At 40.5% G+C, this 24,982-nt stretch overlaps 1 protein-coding gene across 1 annotated transcript in view; it reads right to left on the reverse strand.

Moving 5' to 3' along the window:
- Window positions 1–290: 290 nt before the first annotated feature.
- The window catches only part of AIG1 (androgen induced 1), a 123,544-nt gene continuing 98,852 nt past the window's right edge, over window positions 291–24,982 (reverse strand). Inside the window, exons 4-6 of the mRNA XM_048298601.1 lie at window positions 13,664–13,779; window positions 3,933–4,096; window positions 291–935 (exon numbers count right to left, since the gene is read on the reverse strand). Of these exons, the coding sequence (XP_048154558.1) occupies window positions 898–935; window positions 3,933–4,096; window positions 13,664–13,779 (318 nt within the window). The 3' untranslated portion in view covers window positions 291–897. The remainder of the gene's footprint in view (window positions 936–3,932; window positions 4,097–13,663; window positions 13,780–24,982) is intronic.

Raw genomic sequence — 24,982 nt, forward strand, 5'->3', positions numbered from 1 at the left:
ATTGAATTCCTAATACAAACAGGCATATGTTTAACTTTAAACATTCGCTTATGTGCCTTCCTGAAGTAGACTTAAATGCTCTCTCCTGTACAACACGAACAGCTCAGCCCACCTATTGGGAACTTGTAACTTGAAAATGCAGGATCTGTTATTTTACTATGAAAATAAGAAGAAAAATCCTCATGTAGAAATTATATAATCTACAGTTGACACTGGAAAACTTGAAAATATATCATTCAAATGCCATCACTCCATCCAAAATTTCAAGAATCAGCATGAAGAAACAGAAATGCAAGGATAATTTCCTCTTTATTTAGGCCTTAAGATCTGAACACTGCAAGTAAGATTTCACTGAACTGGTAAAATCATTAACATAACGAATTTAAGGCAGCTGTTACATAGTGTTACATTAATATTTCAGTCAGACTGAACTCTTCTTTAGATACATTCATGCAATTAACTTCTATGCTGTACTTTGAAATATATAGGATTGCTTTGTCTCCCTGTATTAAACCTATCTCGTTAAGCTTTTCTCAAACAATACAGAGAATGAACTCATTGTTCTTCTTGGCAGAAGTAAAAAGATCTAATGACTTAATGTTTTAATGACTTATTTGATTCAAGAAATGCACGTTGAGAATGCCTTGGAGATAAATATACATCTCATATGTGTATGTCACATGCAAGCATGGAGAAATAGGAATGAAGATTGAAACATTAACATTATTCTTAGCTAAAATCATTTTCCCCCCATATAAAATCCAAAAATATCCTTGCACTGAGAAGTGGGCCCATTAAACTTCCTCCTTTCCAAAAGATTCTTCTCCATGCCAACCTCTGTTGGGGATGAGAAATCTTCCATGGAGCCATAAACAATCCTGTGTTGCCTCTTATTGTTCACTCCAATTTCGGCTTTTCTTTTCCTTCTTCAATACCTGAAAACATATAGAGAGCAGCTTTTAAAAATCTCTCACTGAATACAAATGAAGGGTTTCCTCTAATGCATCAATCTTTCCTTTCCCTTTATTGATGTTGTTGCTCCTGCACTTGCTCACATGTGTTACCTCACCTGCTGTGAAGGAAAACAGCATCTGCACACCTGATGGCAGTGCTTGTCCAGTAAGGAACTGCACAAGCCTCCCTCCCTCACTCTCATTTTCAGACCAGCCTGACCCCCTGCCGCACGCCCAGCCTTTGACGGCTGCAGGGGTCTGGGAACACTTAGTTCCCTCACCTGCTCTGCTTACCTACTAGCAAACGAAAAGAGATGTTTCCATAGCTGAATCTAAGCAGCCAACTTTGTTTGAAAGAAAATTTTAATAATTGTGTTTCAGAATTGAATAATTTGAAGCCCCTCTCCATTTCAACATTGGATTTTTAAGTGTTTGCAGGTACATCTCCCTTTTTCGAAAGTACAAGAATGAAGAAACAACTACTGCTGAGAGGGTGCCTCTCTCTTCTTGTAATGGCCATTTCTTTCAGTAATATCAGGAGAGCTGAGTCGAGTGTAGGGCTCCTTAAAGAACTTATTCTAGCTGCAGGACTCGTCTCTTTTCTATGCTGAGAAAAGCCTGGGCTGGGCAGCAGACTGTGTTTTTTCTGGCAGTGGAAACATTCAGCTATTTCATATGCCTGTTCCTGGACAATGAATTACTACTGGTATCTGACAAAAGTATTGTTCTTCTGACTAAGCCCTCTCTGCCAGACATCTCAAGTACAAATATTTCCTTTGGAGGTTTTCAGGCCTGCTGCATGCTGGAAAAGAAAGACTTATGATAACCAAAGGCAAAAAATAAGCAACGCTTGAGAATGCTGAGAGGAAAATCCAGTCACAAGTAAGATCACCTGCTAGTGCAATGTACGCATAGGCAGAATGTACACTGGAAATCACTTTAAAAACATAGTTAATGAATTCCAATATGGGAAACAATAAGACCCATCTGCAGTTAGAAAGCACAACTGCAGATCTGCCTTGCTGAAAGAAACAACACGGAGACAAATGGGTCTGCACATTGCCAGCAGCCCAAGTACAATGGCCCTGGGTGTTGCTGGCAAGCCAGCGCAATGGGAGAGCCACAGCTGAAGGTTTAGCAACCAAAACAAGAGGCCAGGACCAAAAGATTACAGAGTTTACAAGGCTGCTCCAGAGCCAATCTTAAGTCTTCTGCTTTCTCCTGGAAGGAGGTTTTCCAATAATTTTAAAAGCTGTTTAATTTGCCTTTTTGAAAGCGCCTCTTTCCTTTCTTCTGAAGCACTCTGCTGCAGAGGCATCAAATAGTTTGGCAGGAATGCAGATATCCTCAAAATTGTGGACAGACACTGGCTTGTACAAAGGGCAAATTTTTCCTTCCCTACCATGTTTGTGGTTTAACTTGGAAAAACTAACTGCAAATCATTTTGTCAGTAGTGAGATTCTATTTAATGCATCTCCAGAGGCAAATAAAAAAACTCCAAACCCAAACCAACCCCTTCTCACCCCAGAAATCTCATGGCAGACTGTTTTGATTCTCACTCTTACTGCTCAAAAGCCCCTTTTAAGTGTACAGTTTTCAAATAATATTTTCCCAGGTCTTGCAAGGTGACAGACTGGCATCATTTTACATCTCTGCTGTTTGTGGTGTTCCTGCCACGTGCTTTGTGTTAAGTTTATGCAAAGTGTTTCAAGCTCAGCAAACCAGCAGGTGACTCACAGCATTTTGTGTTTTGCAAGCGCTTGAGCCACAAAGGACTTGGGATCAATACTCCTTATCTACGTGAAGGAAATGATGGAGAGGACAATAATGCCAGGGTAAACCTTGAAAGATGTTGGAAGAATGACCCAATTGAGTTAGCTCCTCTAGGGCTTCGGGCCGCAAGGAACAGGGATTTTGTTATGCATACTTTGGAATAGTGCAGGAGATTTTCCACCATCTACTTATTCAGGGACTTCCTAAGAATATGTGATTCTTTACCACAGTATTATTCTTCATACAGAACTTAGGTCAAGTGAAATTATTCCTTGCAGCTGCCTTTTTTAGAAACATCTTTCCCGAATTAACTTAAAGAAGTTAAATAAATGTGAATTTGACATGAAAATGATGACTGAGTACCAGTCTTGAACACTGTGACCAGTGATTGATGGTCCTAGAGCAAAAACAAAAAGGCATTACCCCTGTATGCTAATATGAGCAAACAGCAGGTAAAACTGCTTTGAGCTTTTAGCATTAGATTCTCCCTGGTACTGAAGGACTTGTTTAAAGAGAGTTGTGTGTGCAATAAACTACCATGTGAGTTTATTTCCCTCCAGTTGTGATTTGCCACAGCAGTTACTATGAATGTTGTTTGCTTATTTCATTAAATTTGATAAATGAAAAACATCTTTCATAGACAAAAGGAACCTACTTTTAATCTTGCGTTTGTCTTATTTTCCTTTTTGCTCTCCTCAGCAATGGGTGGCCTAGGCAGGATAGATGAGGTAGAGTCTGCACTAAAGTGATCTTTCATTCCTGTTATTTCACTGACAAGAACATGTTCATTTTCCCTGAGTAAATTTATACAGAGAAAATACCTTATACCTGAAAATACTAAAAGAGTATATTTTTAAGTCTAAGCTTACCGTTAATGGTGTTTGCATGGAACGATACTTTATTCTAGCTGCATTTAATGGGTTCATCAGCTAATAAGTGGGTTGTAAACATCTCAGGTAATTGCCAAGAGCTCTTAAATTAGTACTGTAAGTTATAAAAGAGAATACATATTCATAGCTCATCGGGCTCTCCAGCAGCCATTCTGTTCATCCGTCTGTTTTTAAGGGCAGGCAAGCAAGACGTTTCAGTGGAACTTCTGTCATTCTCCTTTGTTTTAGTCAGCTTAAAACATTCTACAGTTTCAGAGAAACATACTCAAGTCCTGATGGTGTATTTCATAAGATAAATTCCTAAAACAATACTCACATTTTTGCGTATCCCAGATATAGTTGTTCAGGACTTCTCCCACCAAGTAGAACACATTAATTATTACGGTAACAGCTGCAAAAAAGATTATCTTGACACCTGGGCTGAGGTGCTCAAGAAGTGGGTACACCCACACTCCTGTAACATGGTGAATCCAGCACACCCTGAAACAAAACAAAAATAACAAGCACTGACTCTTATAGCCCTGTTTTACAAAAGTAGCTTGGCCTGTAGGCTTACCTACCATAACCCAAAAAGCAATTATTTGAAAGGCCTGCAAGTTGCAGCTGAACTGGAGCATCTGGATGACATCCATCCCAAACAGACATCACAAATGATGAAACTATGACTGATTTCCCACATTCTTACTGCTTTGCTTTCAATTTATTATGAGCAGTTGGACAATTTTCATTTCTGATGTAGGCAGGTATTTCCTTGCTGCATTTATATTTCTGAGGAAACCCCCGTTTTCGTGCCAAAGCTGGAAACTGCAGCAGCCTCTGTTCCAAGCAGGTTCTCTATCCTAAGAGCATTCAGAGTTCTACAGGCTTTCCTACCAACTCTCTCTGATTTTTGCAGTATCCTACTTTCACTTCATACACATTTGCGTGTTTCTTTTGCTTTTCCTCGCTACACATGGTAATCAGTTTTTGGGTTTGCCAGAAGCATATGGTTTAGATCCTCTTTGAGAGAATAATTTCTTCAGCAACCGTGTTTTAGATTGCTCCTCCTTTTCTTTCAGTTACCTGCTATAATTTGGAATCTAGTAATTTCACTCTAGGTAGGATAAATATTTTTTTAAAAAGCCCAAACAAAAACCTCAAAAGTAGTGCCCAGCTCCACAACCAATATGCAGTAAAGGAAAAGGATTGATGGCAGTTCGCTGATGACACAGAGATTTTTAGCATTCAGCTACAGAGGACATTGTTGGTACACTAACTCACGGGACAGGCTACCAGCTTCACTGCAGTGCAGCCTGAAGAAGCACTCCAGGTGTGTGGTTTTGCTGTGCATGGTTGCAGTGGACACCTGTACTCTCTGATGGGATCGCTTTTGTGTTGAGATCTGATGCGGTGAGTGGTGAAGTCAGAGGGAGCAGAGAGAGTCCATACATTCCAGTAGGTGGAAGTTAAGAAAAGCAAATACTGGCAAACAACTGAGCAAACATCTCAAAGGCTAACTGGGTAAAGTGCTCAGTGAAGGCAGGCTGGGGCTCTGCTGGGCTCTCTTCAAGAATGTAAATATCTTCCTTTCTGACCTGGAAATTTGAGAGAAAAGCTCACAGTGAAGCACAGCTAGAGCAGCTGCACAGACTATTATAGATGAGGATTTCCATGGTTTGCTTGACTTGCTGATGTTTCTATTTGGTTAAGGAAGATTTTTGATCACTAGATCAACAGTCAAAGGCTCCTAAAGGGCAGAGACAGAGAAGTCCACACAAAATTGTTACCATAAAATTCTGTCACACAGGGAGTACAGAATCCCTATTTAACAATCACCCTGGAAATGTACATAGCTTCCCTCCTCCTTGGAAAAGCTTTTATTACAGCCAAACCCTTAACATTTGGACACTTTACTTGGGAAACTACATGTGTCAGTAAATTAATCTGCATGATCTAAATGCAGTTAAACCCCCTTTCTCCAAATCACTTCACATATGGGAAATTATCTCTGTACTTTACAGTTATTTCCCCCAGTATTCTTCTGTGATAGAATTAACCTGACAAGATAAAATTATCTATGAAAAAATGAAGGGCTCCTGTGTAACCCATGGTAACAGGGGACACCATGTTCCTTTTGATAAAGATGAGACAGTTGGGTAGAAGGTACTGGGATGCCCCCTACTACCAGGTTGGGATAGTGGGGAATGTCTATTATCACCTAACAATTTTCAGTTTCATTTGCTTGTTTTTCCTAATGATCATTCTGTGAAAAACAAGCTCCAAGGAAAAAGACTGAAAAAGAGCCAGTCTCTTTTCCACTTACTTTCTCTGGTGTGATGAAACTGCCCGGGACTATGAAGTACAGAGGGACTTTTCAAGGGACCTTCTAAACAGCACCTATGTAGCCAACTTCATGAACCAAGTAGAAGTGGCTTTTACTAGAACGCATTTATGCTAGAAAGAGGAAGTATTTTCTAATCCCAACCAATGAGTCACTGCTGAGCTCCTGAATGTCAGCAATCTCTAGTTAGTTCAGTCTTTGCAGACAGCTCATGCACTCTGCTCCCTGCTGCCCAGCACAGGAGCCCACTCCCTGCATGGTGATGCTGCTTGTGCCCTCAGTGTAGCTGTTGTTTGCCCGTCCCTGGGGTGGTCACACAGTCAGAACTGCTTTGAGCACAAGAGGGACCGAGCATTGCTCTGGAGACAAGTGACAAACCCACCTGAGCCTTCTAAAAATGAGCTGCACCATGCCGCTGGCTATGCTGGGGTGGAGTAATATTAGCCTTCTCTCCACTGAGCAGTGACACACTGACTGCTCCGGCATTGTCTGGACTACAAACAGGAGCAGCAAAGGGACGACTGCTGCCATGGAAACCCCAGCTGGTGGCCTTTCTTAGTGGGTTTGTTCCTGCTGGAGTACAGGCGATCTCGAGGCTGCACTATAAAGGGCTGATCAACCATTCGCATAAAGCTTCCACACAAGAGTGCTGATTGCCAATGTTAATGAATGCCTTCAATGTTGCAATTCTAGTAACCATTACTCCTATCCAACCTCATTATTAGTTAAGCACAGGAAAGCATGCATTAAGATTTACTTACGAGTGCAAATCTAGATCAAATTGAAGACTTTGTTATTGAACAGGTGTAAAAAATGTGTTGTTTAGATAGAAATAAACTGACGAGAAAAAGTTCAAACTAAAACTGGACTGGCTACTTCTGAGAAGATAAAATTAACCCTAACCTCCCTGTGATTTGGAACAGTAGCAGCTGTATGTAGACATAACTGTATTTTCAAAGATGAATGTGTTACAGGTCATTGAGTTCATCTAGCCATTTGTTAGGAACAGTAAAAAGAGAAGGAATGGAAATATTCACACGTTGTATTCAAATTAAAAAGTCTGTTAAAAAAAGTGTTTGTTTTTAGAAATTTTCAACCAGTTGGTGCAGAAATCAGAAAAAGCTATTTGAAAATGCACAGTATTGCTTGTTTTTAACAAATCTGTCAAAAAATGTGACTTTTTATCTGGTTTTCGCTTCTACTATAGAGTAGATGTTGCATATCTCTCCTATCAAACTAATCAGGAGAAAACGAAAACTATGCAGGGAACATACACATCTATTTATTCTTTGGATATAGATCATTTGTTAATGAGGAAAACTAAGTACAAAAAACTGTTGGAACCTTGTGGTTTATGTGTACTCTGTCAGTTTAAATAATACAGCTGTAACAACAGCATGTGAAAGACCTTAGTCCTGGTAGAATCGAGCTCAGCAAGTGGGTTATAATGGCAGATAATAACCATGACACACCATGAATTTTTTAATGGGACATGTTGCAAAAGATGGTGTCTCCTTCATGGTGGCTGTTCCCAGCTGTCACAGCTTGGCAGCATTTTGTGGTCTAGACTCTCAGAGAGAGTATCCACCCATTTCCTGCTCAGCTTGAGTCCTTAATCATAATCTGCAGCCATCAACAACCAGTACTACGAGTTCTGGAAACAGAGGCTATTAGATGAGGGGCTATGTAACTTCTCAAGAGCAGCAAATGAAAGGACGCAGAATAATAATGCACGACATAAAACGGGCGAGGAGGTCCCAATTCTCTTCCTCGTAACAGAAGAATCACCTCAACAGAACTCAGAGACAAGAAATTCAAATCTGATAATGGAAACATCTTTTTGAATGATACCTAGTTAAACTCTGGAATGCTCTACCCTATCTTTCAGTGATACATCACTGGAATCTTTAAAGACGTTCAAAAAAGTTTTGAAGTATGAAAGTCTGGAAGTCTACTTAGACCACTCCTCTTCTCTAGGCCCTATCACGCAACTCTAGCGAGTTTCTGAAGTCAGGAGATCGTACAAGCAGTAAGAATATGCACAATTATGCCTAAGTTTAAAGAGTACAAGGTATATAAACCATCAAGACTAAAGGATCCAAGCACCCATGTTTTGACATAAGTTTTGGAAGAAAACTCCCCTTGAAGGCTGGTTGTTTCATAATGGCCTGCTAAGCTCTCCTAAAGCATCTGACATTAGCTAATACCTGGAGCCTGGGTACATGACAACTCTCATCTACTATGGCAGCTCATTTCTGGTTACTTCTTGCAACAGCAAATCCTCTCCCAGATCTTCAGTGCTCTTCATATTTCCAGTGACTGGCACAAAGGAAGGCTGAATCCTTGGTTCCAGACAAATTGTAGACCAGTTCCCAGTGGCAACTCTTTAGCAAACAATAGAACATGGGCATTTTCTACGCCTTTATTTCATGATCTTTTCCAGCATCACTCTTTTCCTTTTCCACAAAAAGTGAGAACTTTACCCAGAGCTACTAAAATGTGTTAATGTCTTCCAAAGGAAGTGATGGGCTTACAGCAGCTGAGACTTTCAAAACAAACAAACAAATAAATAATTTGTGGTTGTAGTGTAGCACCAATCTTACGCTTTCACGGACAGGAGCACAACGACCCACTGAATTTGTTCTGCTTTTGGTTTCTAATACTGATTGATGTGAGGCACATTTTCATAACTCCCTCAAAAGACATAGGAGAGTTTGTTCTGCATCTAATCAGAATTCTTAAGATCTCAGCTGTACTAAGATGCTGGGCTTCTTATATCAACAGCCATCCAGACCTAGTACACCTACACCAGGAATGTACATAGTTTAGAAATTTTAAAGACTAAAATGTAAGTTCAATAAACAGTCATCATTTAGGAAATAACAACAATAATCCCCTCTTGCTCCATTTTCTTAATGCTGAATTCTTCTCCATTCATCTGAGTGGAGAACAATATATGGGTCACAGGACTGTGCTACTGGTGTGGAGTGGCTTAGGCAGCTAGAAGTCCTGGGAAACTGCAGCTGCAAGTAATGTCACATCCAAAACATATTCAGCATGACATGGTCCTGGCATCCTCTGGGATGAACAAAGCAGAAATTTTGTGTTTATGTACAGGTAGCTAGAATGACAGAAACTTAGCAGATTCACTGCAAAGCGTTGTCATCTCTGGAAGTCATTTATTTTGATAAATAATTTTTCATTTTAAATATAGTAATGGTTGCTATGCCTTCTTGAGCTATATTTTAAGGAGCTGCACAAGGAAGTGAGAACATATTACCCATGCATGTCATCTGTGATTGTACTGTTGCTTTGACTGAAACATTTGAGTATGTGGAGGTGGAGGGGAGCCAGAAAGTAACAGTCCATAATGGCTATGTCAGACCTAACAGGCTGGGGACCCATACAGCCTTCTCTTGCTGAAAGCACTTCTGCCCTCCCACCTTCCTTCTGGGTCAGGTACAGGGGACACTAATCTTCCCCTGGCCTATTTCTGCTGCTTCTGTTTCTTCCTACTCTTTCCTGTTCTGGGCAGCTCCAGCTCCAACTCTTTCCTCCTCCTCTGCATTGTCTTATCTATCATCCACTTCTACATCAGCCTTCCACTCTGATTTCAAAGTCCGTCTCTCTCTCCCTCTCCCAGCATTCCCCACTTACTTGCATGATTTCAGCTTTGAAGGTGCTGACTTGTGAGCTGCACGTTTCCTTACTCACTCACTTCTCTTTTAACCCATAATTTTAGATAATTTCTTTTACTTGCTCCCAGGACATTTTACATTTTTGGTGTTTTCTCTAACTACCGATTCCTCTGATCTTCATTAAACTTTTACCCCCAGTGCTCACTTCCAAAAGCACGCATGACCCCCCCCCCCATACAAACCCTCAGCAGAGCCTAGCAAAGCCATGTTGTGTCTCTCCTGCTCCATCAGCACCAGCAACCTCAAAAATCCTTCTCGTTTCTCAACCCTGCGCTTCTTTATCAATCTGACTGTCAATTCTCACCAAGCTTCACACTCTAGCTCACCACCCCTCTCTTCTGGATGTCAAGGTTTGTCCTAGCAGTCTGTGCCAACATCTGCTCTTTCTGATCTTCCTCTCCTTCTATGGAAAATCGCTAGTGGAAATCCTACAGCAAGCCCGATAGAATCAATCTCAAATTCATTCCACATCCTCAGTGTACATTCCTTTCTTAAATTTGTTCAAGAAGAGTTCCGCAAATTACCCCATCTAAATGCTCTCCCTCAGCAAATCTACGGAACTCTCCTAAAGTCACTTCAAGAAAAACTTTATCTTCGAATGAAAGTTTAAAAGCTCTTTAAATAGATTTACAAAAGAATGAAAGAATTAATCAAGTCCAAGCTTGGCACATGTGGAGGCAGCTCCTGGTGGATTTGAGATAGCAACAAGAGAGCAGATCAAGTCTTTTGCTCCCAAACATGCAGCCCAGCATGACTATGGCAGTGGAGTCAGATTCCTAGGGTCTGTTTTTTTGGCATCCTGAAATGCTCAAAAGTAGAGGGAAAAGTAAAACCATTTAAAATAAACGTATTTGTCTCAGTTTATTTTAGGGACATATTAAGCTCTGATATTAGTTACCATGAGGTCATTCTTGTTACAAGGAGCAACACATTTCTGGCTCTTTTCTGTACCGTGACAACCAACTCCATACACTCATTGGCAGAATTTTCTGGTAGTACTGGCAAACGCTTCAGTTTTCTTTTCACTGTCTAGATTTAACAATTCAATAAAAACTGTGACCTTTTCAAGCCATGCTAAATAAAGCCAATAGGCTTTTCCCATCTTATCCCATGGCCTCGGTCCTGAAAGTCCATGTATGGTCTGCAACAGGCAATGCAAGTCTGTGAATGCTCTGCCTGGGCACAGTTCCTTAAGAGCATGGGAGAGCTCCCTCTCACATAGAGTGCATGAGCTAAGTGTGCCTACTCAAAAACTCTCTGACTGAAGGGAGAGCATGCAAAAAACAGAAAAAAAGAAAAAGCTTTTACTCTTCAAGAAAGGATGTTTCTCAGAAAACAAGTCTCTGAATCATGCTCAGGAGATATCAGGTTATTTAGCTATGTTCTCACAATTTCAGTGATGCTATTCAGAACTGTTTGCCAGTTTGCTAATTTACCAATTATACATAAAAAAGCACTTGCTATTCCACCATCTCTTTCATACATGACAGATTCAGTCACATATGAAATGAAACAAGCTTTCCTCTACTTGGAGTTGAAAAAAATGCATTCACAGAATCAAACCTGAACAACACCCTCCTCTATGTTCCTTTCCAGTTAAAAATGCAACACAATACATAAAACATGTAGCATGGTAAGAAAGTTTCAGCTGAGATGGGAAGAGAATTCAAAATTCAAGAACAAAACATGAAGAACATCTGATTAGCAACTGTCTTCACTTTATTCTGAGAGTTGCAGTGAAAATACTTCTGCTGAGGGAAAAATGAAGTAGGTAAAAGGACAAATTCTCAAGTGGCAGATTCCTAAATTCTAACTAAAAATACATAAAACAAGAACTAAGACCCAGCCTGGGACCCATGGTCAACCCTAAGTTCAAAGTAAGGAAGTTCCACCAGGCTGTATGAAACTAGGTCATTTGCAGGTGTAGTCTAAGTCTAATACACCAAGCTAACCTTGAGGGTTCTGCCAACAAGGACAACAGATCTGAATTTAGGAATTCCAAGCCCTCTCTACTGCAATGTGGTCACTTGGCAGCAGGAAGACAGTGGATTTCAGCTGCGAGAAGAAGGCACACCCTGAATGAGAGGGATGACAAAGTCCTCACTTTTCATACTTTCTGGTAGATTTTTCCAACCTGTGAGTGTGATATATCATATTGATATAATGGAACCAAGATTTGGCTTGCAGCCTAAAGCACATCTTGGAGAGAGTCTTCAATAGAACCTGCAGGCTGAAAGCAGAACTTGCAAGGGATGGCACAGTGTAGCTTGTGTCTGCCTCCACTAACTCGCAAAGGCCTCCTTCCATAACAGTAGGAGAAATGGGTTGTATGTGCATAATTTAGCAGGATGAACTTTTAAGATTGTCTCAGCCCATTTATAGAGAAATCACAAATTGGAAGAAGGTGAATCACTTGAGAGTAGCCCTATCCATTTTGGAAATAATATATGTGTAGGCAAAACCAAAAAACAAAGCAAAGGCAAAGGGAGATGACCATAGTCTGTACCTGGGTATCTGCTTAGTAATTAATTTAATGCAGAATCTTCTCCTCCTGCTTTACTTGTCCTACAGTTTTCTTTTACCTTGTAGCTGCAGGATACAGATGCACTGTAGTAGGCATGTTCAAGCTAGATGAGTATCACACTGATACTGTAGCAGATTCTTAAAAGATTTTAAGACACATATGGTTTTATTTCACTTGTGAAAGTGGATTGTTTAAATTTAAAATTCTTATTAAATACTATTGCATGTATCTACTTAGATAATTTTGAGAAAACAGGAGTTGCTGGAGAAGGTCAAGTCACAGGTAACTCTGCTAATCTATCTTCAGGTACCATCAGAGGAAGGTCAAGAACTATCACAGTTAAGCATTACTATATGTGGGTTAAAAACATAATTACGTTTTTCCTGAAGGAACAATCATGTGCCTTTTTTCATGAGGCTGCCTTTATCTTACAATTACAAATATTATTCTTTTTTAAGAATATGTTTATAAAAGTACTAAAAAAAATTAAAAAAACCATATTAAGTATGTTTATAAAAGCAAATGGCAGAATGTGGCTGTTGTCCTGGGACACAGCATCCCACTTCAGCTGGATTAATAGCATTTTATGATCACTCAGTGTGCATGGATATGTATGAATAATGACTTCTCCTTCACTGGACTAAAGGGAAAAATTGCATAGTTGAAGCATTGTGATAGTACTGTCTTGAGACCATGTTCTTCTCACATTAGTTTTATCTCACTTGGTTGGTGGAAATTTTGGAAAATACATTCTGAGCTGAGAGAAAGATGTTGTGAAGTGAAAAGAAAGAATATGAAAAGTAAACAGGGGGTCATGAAATGCAGAAAGGATAAAGGATAGATGGTATCAAAGGAGAACTATAAATAAAACAAAGGTTTAGTGAAAAATAAATACTAGGGTGACCAAAGTATATTAACTCTGTCATGCAAGTCAGGTACTTGATTAGAAACTGCCCAAAGACTTAATTTAATGTTGTGTAAGAAAGATTATTTCTGTTTTAGTTTCATTTCTCACCAACACTTGCATTTCTTAAAACAAACTTTAGAGTGTTTGGATTACTGACTTATTCTGTAATCAATTTCACAGAAAGAATTCATGAACTAGTAAAGAAAAAAGACAGTGTTCTATCTTTTCTGTTGCCGCTTAAATACTGATGCCGGAAATCATTTGCCTATTCTCAATTTTATTTGATAGAACAAAAACCCTAGGCAATAAAACTAAGGTCCAAGAAAAACATTTAGCTTGAAAAAAGGTTGAAAAATGTACCCTTGGAAAGACCACTGCTTACATGGGATTGTTCAACAAATTCCTGTTGTGTGAGGTTTGGCATATACTTTCTAAAAATATAAGCATCTGGGGAAACCAGACAAAGCCCAGGTCTTGGACCAAACGAGGCATGCAGCGTGAATCTGTTAGCGATTATATCCATAATGAAATATGTGCCCAAATTTAGCAGTACAAAACCCCCAATACAATGTGAAAACACAGCATGTACAGCCCTTACCATAAAATATAGCCAACAGCGAAGGTGCACACTGCAGCCAGTCCACAGCTCCTGCTGGGATACTGATGATGTGTTGTTCTCATCTCGATTAATACAAAGGGCAAAACTGTTGTGTGCTGGAAAAAAACAAAACAATGGGGAAAAACCAGGTGATATAAATGGTTCTCTATATTTTCATTTCAATTGTACAATAAGAAACTTAATCGCAGAAACCCGAAGACAATTCTTGATGGTTAGAAAGTCAAGGTAAAATAACTATAAAATTGATCAATAACCCAACCAGTATCATCTCTATAATGTCCAACTGTTTGAGAGAGCAGAGGAAAACTGAGTATCCAGAACGTGCTTTTCCTTTTGTTCAGGAATCCAAGGCAGATACTCAGTGAGTAAAAAGGGAATGTGTCATGAATGGACACAGGTCCCAATCCCAGTCTGGCCCTGAAGTTGCTCTGTGATCTCTGCCACATCATTTCAGTTATTTTGACCATTATAGCTAGGAGGCAATGCATCTAGTTTTCAGAGACTAAGTACAAACAATGCCAAATGAATGAATACAAATGGAGGTATTTAATGCATCTGAGAATTAGGTTTAAATGTATCTCAATCTGGGAACTTGAAAACAGGGGACATATTTTCAAATGATAGCATCAATACCTCTGTTCCTCCATCTGCAAGACAGAAGCAATTATATTCAGAAAGGTGTTGTGAATCTTAATTTGTTAGTTGTGCAAAATAGTTTTAGATTCCCAAATGAATCATATGAAAGCCAAAGCTGTAAAAACCATTTTCAGCCACTTGTCTTTATTTAGCTGTGAAACTCCTTATTTTGTCATTTTCCCATACTCATTTCCTACACTGCCCCCTCTGAGAAGGCCTGTTCATCCAATTAATGTCAGCAGCATGAAAAACTGCATCCAGCCTGCGCCCAACACTCAATGTCTACATTTCAGAGTGCTGGCAGGCATGAAAATATACATAAGTAAAAAACAAATGTGCCAGGAAATAAACCCCATAATTTCTTAGTATACAGCTCACTTAGGACCAGCATTAGTGGCAACTGCAGAAGCATACCCTGCCTTGCCTCCATGGGGCCAAGTTATTGCAGGCATCTAAAGGGAATTACTTCAGTTGAGAGCTTGGCTCTGGGGCTTGATAAGACCAACTGTGAACTCTCCTGCCCACTCCACAGGAAGACCTGCAGGTGTAAGGATTGCAAGGGCAGCCTAAATCCTAATCCAGGATCAGTCCTTCCCCAGGTACTTGATCACCAACTGGAAAGGAAATTTATGGTGTACACTGGCCACATTTTGCCATCATGTAGTTTTGGGGAAAGCTGGGGAGTCGGGTTTTAAGTTTGCAATAATCAAAATGTAAACCCACAGTGACTTTTCACCTGAATGCAGATAGGAAAGGCACGGAGTAGAAATATCCTTGCGTGGATTACAGGTTCAACTGAGAGGAAGCATAGTGGGGTCTAAGCCTTTAAAAACTGCAAAGAAGAATGGTTTGAATGGGAAATGGTAAGATAATGGAAATGCTCTCGCTGAGAGATGTAACATAATTGAATTGGATAACTGCTCTGATTTTCAAGGCATTAGTAATTAATGACTAGCATTTGGAGAATGTCAGGTGGATAATACAGCTGTTAGGGGAGCTTTCAATTTCTTCATCTTTTAACAACTTGTTCCACCCCCATCCCTTTAAACGGTATAAATCAGCATCAAGGGAATGCAGAGATGTTTTACATGTGGTCTGCTATAAAAGTGCCCACCATTAGATGAGAGGTCTGTGAACTGCAGAGGACCTTCAGAATCAGGGACTGAGAGCAAAGCAAGCCGTGGAGATTCACCTGCTTATCTTGTGTCTGTATGGAAAAGATCTCCAGGCAGAGAGAGATCAGTGCCTCACTCTGAAGAGCCCCCAAAGCAGAGCAGCTGGAGACTGTGCAAATGTCTTCTGCCCTGCCCCAGTAACTTACTCAGAGAAAAAACCAGAAGACAACAACGACTATTAATTCCAAACTCCACCCTTGATATTCCTTGTACAATGTATTCTTGTGATCCAGTCACTTAGTTTTAGCTCTACATTCTATAGAGGATTGTTACAGAGCTTGTGAGCTTGGTTTCTCCATGTAAATGTTTATCACTTTCAATACTGCTTGTTGACGAGTTCCTCATTGATGATAACAACTCAACAGCTTGCCAATTAAAAAGTAGTTAAAATAATTTCAGCAATCAAGCCTTAATCTAGAATACTCTTCTCCTTTCCCTCCTCCCAATTCTTGTGGTTATATAACAAAATAGGTTATTATTTTCCTAAATTCTCACTTCTGCTCTTTTCTAAAGGTAAGGGGTGGGGGAATAGCGGATAATGAGCTGTGCCACTGAAGAGTTTGTGTACAAAACCCTTTTAAAAGTACAGTGGAATTAGAAGTGTAAGGAAAAAATCAGAGATGTGTATCTTTAATCTCAGTCTGTTAGAGTGAATGTCAATGCTACATGCAAACACTGCAGTTTTACAAATTTAGATGAACTTTGGTTTAAAATGTTTTTGTGAAAGTGCCACTCTAAAAAGCTGCTTCAGACCCTTTACTAAACCACAACCAAGATAAAATTTCCTTTCTCTACATTTCAGCTCCTCCAAAAACCTTGATTTAAAAAACATGAAATTTTGTAGTCTGGGATATCTTCTATCCAACAGTGCCAATTAAAACTCTAGACTGAAGCATAGTGAAGATGATCAGGGATCAAATGTGCTTGCAGTGGGATCCATCAGGGCTGGGTATTCTGCAGGGGGCCTAAGATTTCATATCCTCTAATGTTTTTGCCACCTGATTTCTGAATTATCAGGCCAATGGGAATCGGAGGCTTACAGAGAAAATAGCATTGATATTTCCTTGACCTGCCTAAAGATCACGCTGTGCTGATCAAACATACCTGACTGGTACCTCTGGGACTGATCCTTTTTACTTGCTGGCACGCAGCGGGACAAAACCACATTTCTCACCTTGTTTGCCAAAGTATCTCCAGGGGCTTGCTTACTTCAGAGAAGACTAAGGAATGAGGAAGTTCAAATAACAAGGAGGTTTAAATGGTAAGGATGATTAGCTGCTCTAACAGCTTTCCAGTAGTTGCCATTTTGCACCATTAAAAGTTTTTAAGAACAAATACATAATCAGAGTATAATGACTAGGATAATATTATAATAGTAGTAAACTATGCTAGCACTACTAAATAATGCTATATTGATAAGGCACTTTTATTATGGAGTCAGTAGTTACAAGCAAAATTATATTTTTACCTGGATACCCTATTCTTCTCCAACTGAGACCAGGTGACCCTGTGAGATAGTTTTGCCTGTATGACTGTGCTGACACAAGAGACTTGTGCTGAGCACTGCTGTGGCCACGCCAGGGAGCACCACTCCCACTGGAAGGCAGCTCTCGCTGCACGTGTTCCCTGTGGTGACCGAAGGCTCAGGGTAGTCCCCAGCCCCCAGTGCGGCCCAGGCAGCAGTGGGGGAGATAACAAACCCTGTATCATTAGCAGGAGCTCTTAGACTGAACTTTTTCAGGGCTCAGTAACTGTATCTACTTGCAAGAAAATGTTCTTGGTCAGCTTCTCCAGCCGTGACTGTGGAGCTACCTGCAAGGTGTCCTCCCAGCTGCAAATCCTGTTTTATTCTGGAGTGCCAAGACAGCAGCCCTCAGATCTATTTTCTACCCCTCTCTGAAGGATTCATCTGCCAAGACCACTTTGTGAGCCGAAGAGTTGACCATAAGCCCCCATTACCCAGCCACAGCATTGCTCTGCTCAGACCCCATCACTGCCTGCTGCTGCTGCTGCTGGAAAGACAACCTTGACAGATCTTTTTGCTAGGAAGTGCTGGTCTCAGCACAGCAGAAAGCTACAACTTCCTCCCATTCTGTGTCTACCACACAGCATTGCTTTCCAGGGACCCATCGCCTACAAGTGGTGAAGAAACATGGCTTGCCAAATCTCCAGCTCCTAATAATGATGCATGAAAACAGAGAAACCAGCACAATGCACAGAGCCTGGATGAAATGTGCAGGAAGGTTATCATACGGAGAATCTGATCCACAAGACACTCTGGAGACTGACTCCACAGAAGCCACCTCTGAGTGAAGCTGAATTAGCACCCGCTATAAAAAAAGCCATCCTGGGATCTGCAGGTGGATTAATTCTAGAGCCACTGTCACAGCTTCCTGAGAGAAACTTTGCTCATTAATAACTCTTTAAAATCTATTACTAAGATATGTACCTCCCCCCACATGGTATATATGTGCCTAATGACATTTGAGACCAGAAAGTCACATTACAAATATGCACCACAACTGCAGTGCTTGGGAGCTGAGCCTTTGATAGACGACTGTGCTTCCCCATTTTAGATGTGTTCTGCAACAGTTTGTTGGAAAAAAAGATTTTATGCAAATTAAGTACATTAACAATGAGTTCTGTAATAGTCTTTAGGCAATTAAGTGCTCATTCTTGAAAGCCTGATTATATATTTTATCTTCCAACCAGTAAGTGCTGCTTTTTTTAACACTGGTTTCAACAGTACCTTATTTGGCCTTTTCTCCCTCCCTTAACTATGTTTTAAATGGAATGTTAAAACTTTTCAAAAGATGCTAAACTGACTGCTTTATGTATTGTATCTTTAGCACAAACAGGGTAGTGATGTCTTTCCAAGTCATCCTCCTGATCTGCACTGACTGTCTAGAACTACCTTTATGACAAGGAGTTCAGTCTATGGAGGCATCTCAGATGCCCAGGTATCTTGCAGAAGTTTTGTACAAATGGTTAAACTGTTTGAGCATCACAAAAAATGTGATTATAATTCACTTCAATCAACAGACTGTGACTTGTTACTCAATTTGATCAGACTAAAAACTACAAGGTATAGGACATTTTAGTTCAATGGACATACTGTGCACCTCAGAGGCCGACATCATGGGCCTCCTGGGACTGCTGGTGTGCCCTGCAACAAGGAGGCTGCAGATAGGTTTTCACCCACAGAACCTGTGCAGCCAGGGACCTGGAGGGCTACATCTGCCACCCAAAGCTGAGTCCACATCAAAGCCTCTGCCCTGGCAAGGGCAGCTGCTCCAGCATCTGCTGGGGAAACCACCCTGCAGCACACTGCCACTGTGCCTGAGACTTATGCTGGTACAAATTTGGCAGTGTCCCCCTTCTTTGCACCCTTCTGTGCAAACTGCTGTTTGCTGGCTGCCTCTGCTTTCTGCCTTTTTAAATTTGCCTATAAAATATAGTTTCCATCAGCAGGATGTTACCCTTCCCCTTTTTCTTTTGAACTCACAACAAGATTATGTTGCTAAACAGCTGCTCCAGGTCAGAATGAGTGAAAAAGTCTGTCTGCCACTCCTTCTTCCCTCTCAGGGGTTTGTGCAGCACCTTCAGATAAAGGTTTTACAGAAACCACCAACTAACTGACCTATGCCCATTCCTCTGAATTTAAAACCACTTCTAGTGTGTTCACCCTGGAAACCAATACTAATAGGCCTAAAAATCCCTACAGTTGTAGTCAGTGCCATTTGTAGAGTAACAGCAGCAATAAAACTCCTTTTTCTGCATGCTCCTAGCAGAGTAGCATGGAAAACCAGATCAGGAACTAGTAAAATAGGGACAGCATTATGATTTACTCCTTGAGAAACTTCTGAGAAAGGAACAGCTGGCAAGAGAGTATTTATGTGTCATCTGAAGGATGATACCTTCTACCAAGGCAGCCTAATCCATAAAGAGAGCAGCAGGATATCAGAGCTGGGTGCATAATAAATTGGAATCCTTGAGTGAGTCTGAGCCCTTATGAGACTGAAAGTGCTGGTAGCACTTTTCCTCTTACAAATGAGAAATTACGACTATTAAATGAGACATGCTGATGCACAGGATGCACTCCAAGGCAGCCACAGACGGCTTGCTAATTGTTATGGTAGGTTGGAGGGAGGAAGAAGTATTATATGATCTAAACAAAGACCAATACCTTATAATGCCATAAAACACATAAGAGCCAAAGATAACCATTTTCAATCAATATGAGAGTGTAGAGTTCTTTGAAAAGAAAATTAACAGTTCCTCTTTAATGTTACCCCCTCTTTTCCTCTTTTCTGTAGATAAACACAGTGGACATGGCATTCCTGACTTACGAGGAGTTGTATCACTTTCTCCACGCATACCTGATGTTGACAGCTTTGATTTTGTTTCTTCTGACACATGCAGTATATACAATATATTGGAATAGCAGTGTCAATCTGATCTCACCCTATGACTGTACTAGTGTCACAGAGGTTATATATAGGCATTTATCTATAGAATTTCCACGGTGCCAGTCACTAAAGCACTTCAGCGCCTCAAAAGCGTTACTAAACATACCCTCACAGCAGCCCTGATCTGTAGGGGCAGGATATCCTATCCTCATTTTGAAGAAGGGCAAGATGAAGACAGCATGCTCACTCAAGGTCACACAGGGTAGCTATGGAGGAATGAAGAACCACATCATATTCCTCAGTTCCATTCCTGAGTGTTAGCCTAAGATAAGCATGCATATATAGAGAAATAACAAAAATTTGGTATGAAAGCCAATCTAATCCTTCAAGTTTATAGCTCTGAGACATCTTGGCCCTTTTAGCATTTATCAGCTGTTACCCTGATTGACCCCCTGTCCTGGTTCCCTTCTGCTTTTGGAGGCTTCTTCAGTTGCCTCCCTCTGAGCTGTCTGTCTCTCTTCCATCTCAGCTCCTGCTGCTCCAAGCTGCTTTCATGCAGCTCCCATCCTTAATACCTTAACATGACACACAAAATCTTGGCCACTTGGACTTGAAACAAGATGATGGTAGGGACCTAACACGGCACATACAGTATAGCAAAACTGTGTAAAACCAGTGCCATGTTGCCAAATGGAACAGCATTGCTACGCTTCACTTTCTTTAACTTTGTTTAATTCAACGTAACTACTTTTAATGCTTGTCATGTATGCAGGTATCATTAATACGTACCAAGTGCAAGGTCACATAAATCACCTCTCTCCCTTTGCTGGGATCCTTTAGCCAGGCTTTCGTGTTTGTTCTGTGCTGTGCCCAAACTCTCCAGTCAGCTCCTGCCAGCAGGCACTGCTTGACCCTTAGGAGATTTTTAAAATACAAGACAATCAACAAAGTCCTGGTTCTGTGCACTCAGCCACAGCTGAGCAAACCCTGGAGACCCTAATTTACTTTCAACCTCCAGTCTTTATTTTTGCCATGAAATCCTTAGAAAAAACACACTATTAACAACATGGAATATACACACAGATATATCCTGTGCAAGAAGCACTCATTAATCACAGTGTTATGCAAAGTAATTTTTCTACATATTTTGCTCAGTTTATTTGCCAGTCGAACCACCTGCCCTAGAATTTCTCAAGCTACTATTTGCAAAAAGGTTTATCTAGGCAAAGAAATATATTGTTGTCTCTTACAATTATCCTTAAAATCAATGCTTATATACACACACACACACAGACTTTTACATGTATTACCAAGGCTTAATTTGCATGAACGAATATTTTACTTTTTTGCAGGTCATGCTGAAAAAGTGCTTGTAAAGTCATTAAGCCTCATGTATTCCTAGCAAAAAAATCACTGAAGAGAGCTTGAAGATGTATTTTAGCAATGGTTTAAACAAGATTACTCATATGGAAAACAGTATTCCTCTCCCTGAAAAGCAAAATCTTTCCATATCATGACTCCAAGGCCTCAAAAGGGGGAAAAGAATTTGTATCAATATGTTTTCTAAATCTCTTTAACTGACTTGAAAAGTTTATCAGTACATAAAATATTCTATATTAAATTCTAGTATCTGGCAGTCTCCCAGAACTAGTACTAAGGCTTTCACAGGAGGATATTTTTGGTTTTGTGATAGCCAAAGTATCCTCTTTCTAACCTGAATACATTGGCCTCTGAATCTGTCACTGGTCCAGGACCAAATATTGCTTGTCCTGGGCTTTGGGCCAGTATAATTTGGGGAAAGAAATTCCACATTTGGGAAAATAAAAAAACCATTATTTGTCAGTTTCTTTTTCAAGTGGTGACTCTTTGATGGTGTTCGGAAACCTAAAATCTTGGAAGTGGTTACTGAGGGACTGGATTTATTGCGTGTTGTGTAGGTGAGGTAGCCAAAGGTCGAACTTCGGTCTATCACATGGTGATTGCAACTATCTGCAATGTGGTTCAAACAATTTATCTCACAGACATTGTTATTATCTTTATTTAATTATTTCTTTACATTGCACATGTAAACTCCTTTAACAAATAACTCTAGAGGATGTAACCTCCTAAGCTTTTTTGTTGTATTACAGAAAGCAGTAGCAGACTAAGGTGAGAACAGTCTCACTGCTGCACCCAACACTCTGTCTGTCCAGTTTTACTGGACGTGCATTGCCCTGAGTCTTCTGAACAGCATGTACTCCATTGCAAGGCAGAGCTGCATGAGGGAAGAGTTCCTCAAGCAACAGTGCATGTGACCAGAACACTGCCCTACCATCTCTGCATCCCTGAAGGCTGTGCAACGGTGCAGGGCTAAGCTGTGTGCCAGCAGCTGCACACACGCCGCTACTGCTGAGTGACCCAACAGACGGTGACAAGCCGTGGCCAGGCACCAAGGCAGCTGCTGGTCTTGTACTCTGTGCTCAGGATGCAGAAGGCCAAGGCTGGGTCTAGAGGCATCACAAGATTATTAAGACCAGGAGTGACTAAGGCACTAGCATGTGTTGAGGTACAGGGAAGAGGGGGTATGTGGTGAAGGCGCAGAGAAACCAAGAGGCATGGGCTGGGTTCCCACACTTGTTGAAAGGCAGATGGAGTAGCAGGTAGGGCTGAAAAACTTGTTGAGGGCAAAAATGAGTTTGTGCAGAAAGGCAGGGGAAGATGAACAGAGATGCAGACTTGCTTGTGGGTCTCCTAGCTGCTTCTCCTCTGCAAAGAAGGCACGTGAGCAAACAAGCCTGGGGAACATCCTGAATGAAGGCCTTCTGCCACAAAAACACACTGACATTCCCGACTTGCTTTTCACACTGTATGACACACTTTATTTAGGAGAGTCATTTTGCTTCAAATGCAATTAGTTCTAAATGCTATTGTTCATCTTAAAACAATTGTTATTTTGATTGATAGTAAAAGCCTACACACCATAGTAAAGACAGGATTGTCGGGCACAAAGACATTATAAAATCTATAGCCTGACCCTTTAAAACCCAACTTGAACTGTCAGATTTGACTTATGAGACTAGTAACAATAGTGCTTCATGCAAAAAGCATTAGGTTAAGGCTGGATCAGGCTAAGTTGCCAAACACACCCTGGCATAATTAATCAAGAATATTTCAAAAACAGATTGCCTCCAAGAGGTTATTGATTTCCTGTCACGACACGTTTTCCTCATGAGGTGCTACAATGCTATGTATCTGAGATGTGCTGGCGTGTATTTTTCAGTGACTAAGCCTTGATCTATCTTCCTGGATTCCTGCCACTGGTGCACTGACATCTGCAACTACTCATGTTTGACAGTCTCATGCATGAGCTATGTGGCTTCCAACTTGGATGGGATTAGTATAGGAGACTTTCAGAATACTTCAAATGTAATTGAAAGCAGATAAATACAAGGGTCTCAAGAGGGTGGCATGCTTTTTACAAATGGAATCACATTAAATCACGCGTATAAATGCTTGGACTAAGAAAGATCTCAGTGCTAACCAGTATAGTATGCAAGAAAGTGTTTGTCCTTGTTCTTAAATATGTATGAATCCTGATAATGTCACTTCTTTCTAAAATCTAAATACAGTGCATGGCTGAAGTGCAGTTTAGACAAGCATGAAAAGGTACACATTTGGGGAGAAGGTCAGGAGAAGAGGAATGTATTCAGAGACTGACAGGTGCTCTGCCTTTCACCCATGCCTGCACTAAGGCATTCATATCTTCTGTGAACCATCCCTGCCAAGAGATGAGATCTGAAAACAATATACATCATGTAACTTAAGGTTATACTGTTACAGTGTCAAATATCAGTAAATTACAAGTGATGTTTTCTTTTAGAGCAAAATTCAACCACGTTCCCTACACAGAACACATTTCTATTTATCTGTTTTTTCTCAGAAAATGTGGACATTGATATTGTAATCTGCAAATGTATTCTGTACATATTTACTGAATACTGTAAAATAGAAGATGCAAATAAAACTGACGTTAACACTGCCGTAAGGAGTTTATCTTTCACATTTCATTACCTTTTTAGACTCTGAACTCTGTAAACATAAGTAATCTTGCTTTAACACAGATAATGCAGAGCTTGATAAGAAGAAACAAAAAAACCTTTCCGTGGGAAATGGCCTTTCTTGCTGTCAAATACCTTTCTGAGGATTACAGTGATGGGCAATATACAAACATCATGAGAGGACAGTGATACTGAACATATATAATATCAAAGGGCTCCAAGACGATCAGGTTGCAGTGGAGCTCTGTGACATCTGTAGTATTAAAGCTGTGGGCTTCTCTGGGCTCTCTTGCAGACTCTGGCCTGATTTTTTTCTTTTCAGTTTAATGTTGGTATGCCTGTCTCTGCTTTCCTCACTTACAGCTCTGTCCCCAGCCAGGCTGATTTCACTGAGCTGTTAGTGACCTGCATGGCTTTTCTATTTTAAATGTGAAAAAGGGAGGAGAACTGGAGACAAAATGTGATACCACACTGTAGCATTTTTCCTAGCAAGCAGAGGACCAGAACAACAGCAGTTACCATGTATAAGGTGAGTTGTTGCTGGGAGAGCAGGGTGTGCACAGCAGGGTTGCAATGGGATGAGTGGTTTCATGTCTCGTACTTGGGAGAACCGTGAATGAAGCAGGACTTCTTACTCTGCTTGGTATCACAGCTCCTATAGTGGAATAAAGTCCTCAAGAATTTCTGCTCCAGCCTCCCAGATGAGGTTCAAGGTAGTTAAAGTGAAGTACCCCTTTCTATCCCACAACCCTGATAAATGTGGCCTCAGGAATTCATTACTTTGGTGATAATTGTAGTATCATAATGCATTTCTTTGGTACTAGAAATTTTATCTGTATTCTCCTATTGCCACAGGGATTCCAGACAGAACTTCCTTTGCAGCACCTGCTCATAAAGCTGTACAATCAGTCTTCTGTAAAGTTTTGTCACGCATGCTTCAGCTGGTCTGAGCTCTTCTGTGCTGTGGGATGGATGCCAGCACTGGGACTGAGGTGACCCACATATGCAAATGGTTCATGACAATTTTTCTTTAAATGTAAG

The sequence above is a fragment of the Corvus hawaiiensis genome, chromosome 3, assembly GCF_020740725.1.
Source record: "Corvus hawaiiensis isolate bCorHaw1 chromosome 3, bCorHaw1.pri.cur, whole genome shotgun sequence".
NCBI lineage: Eukaryota > Metazoa > Chordata > Aves > Passeriformes > Corvidae > Corvus > Corvus hawaiiensis.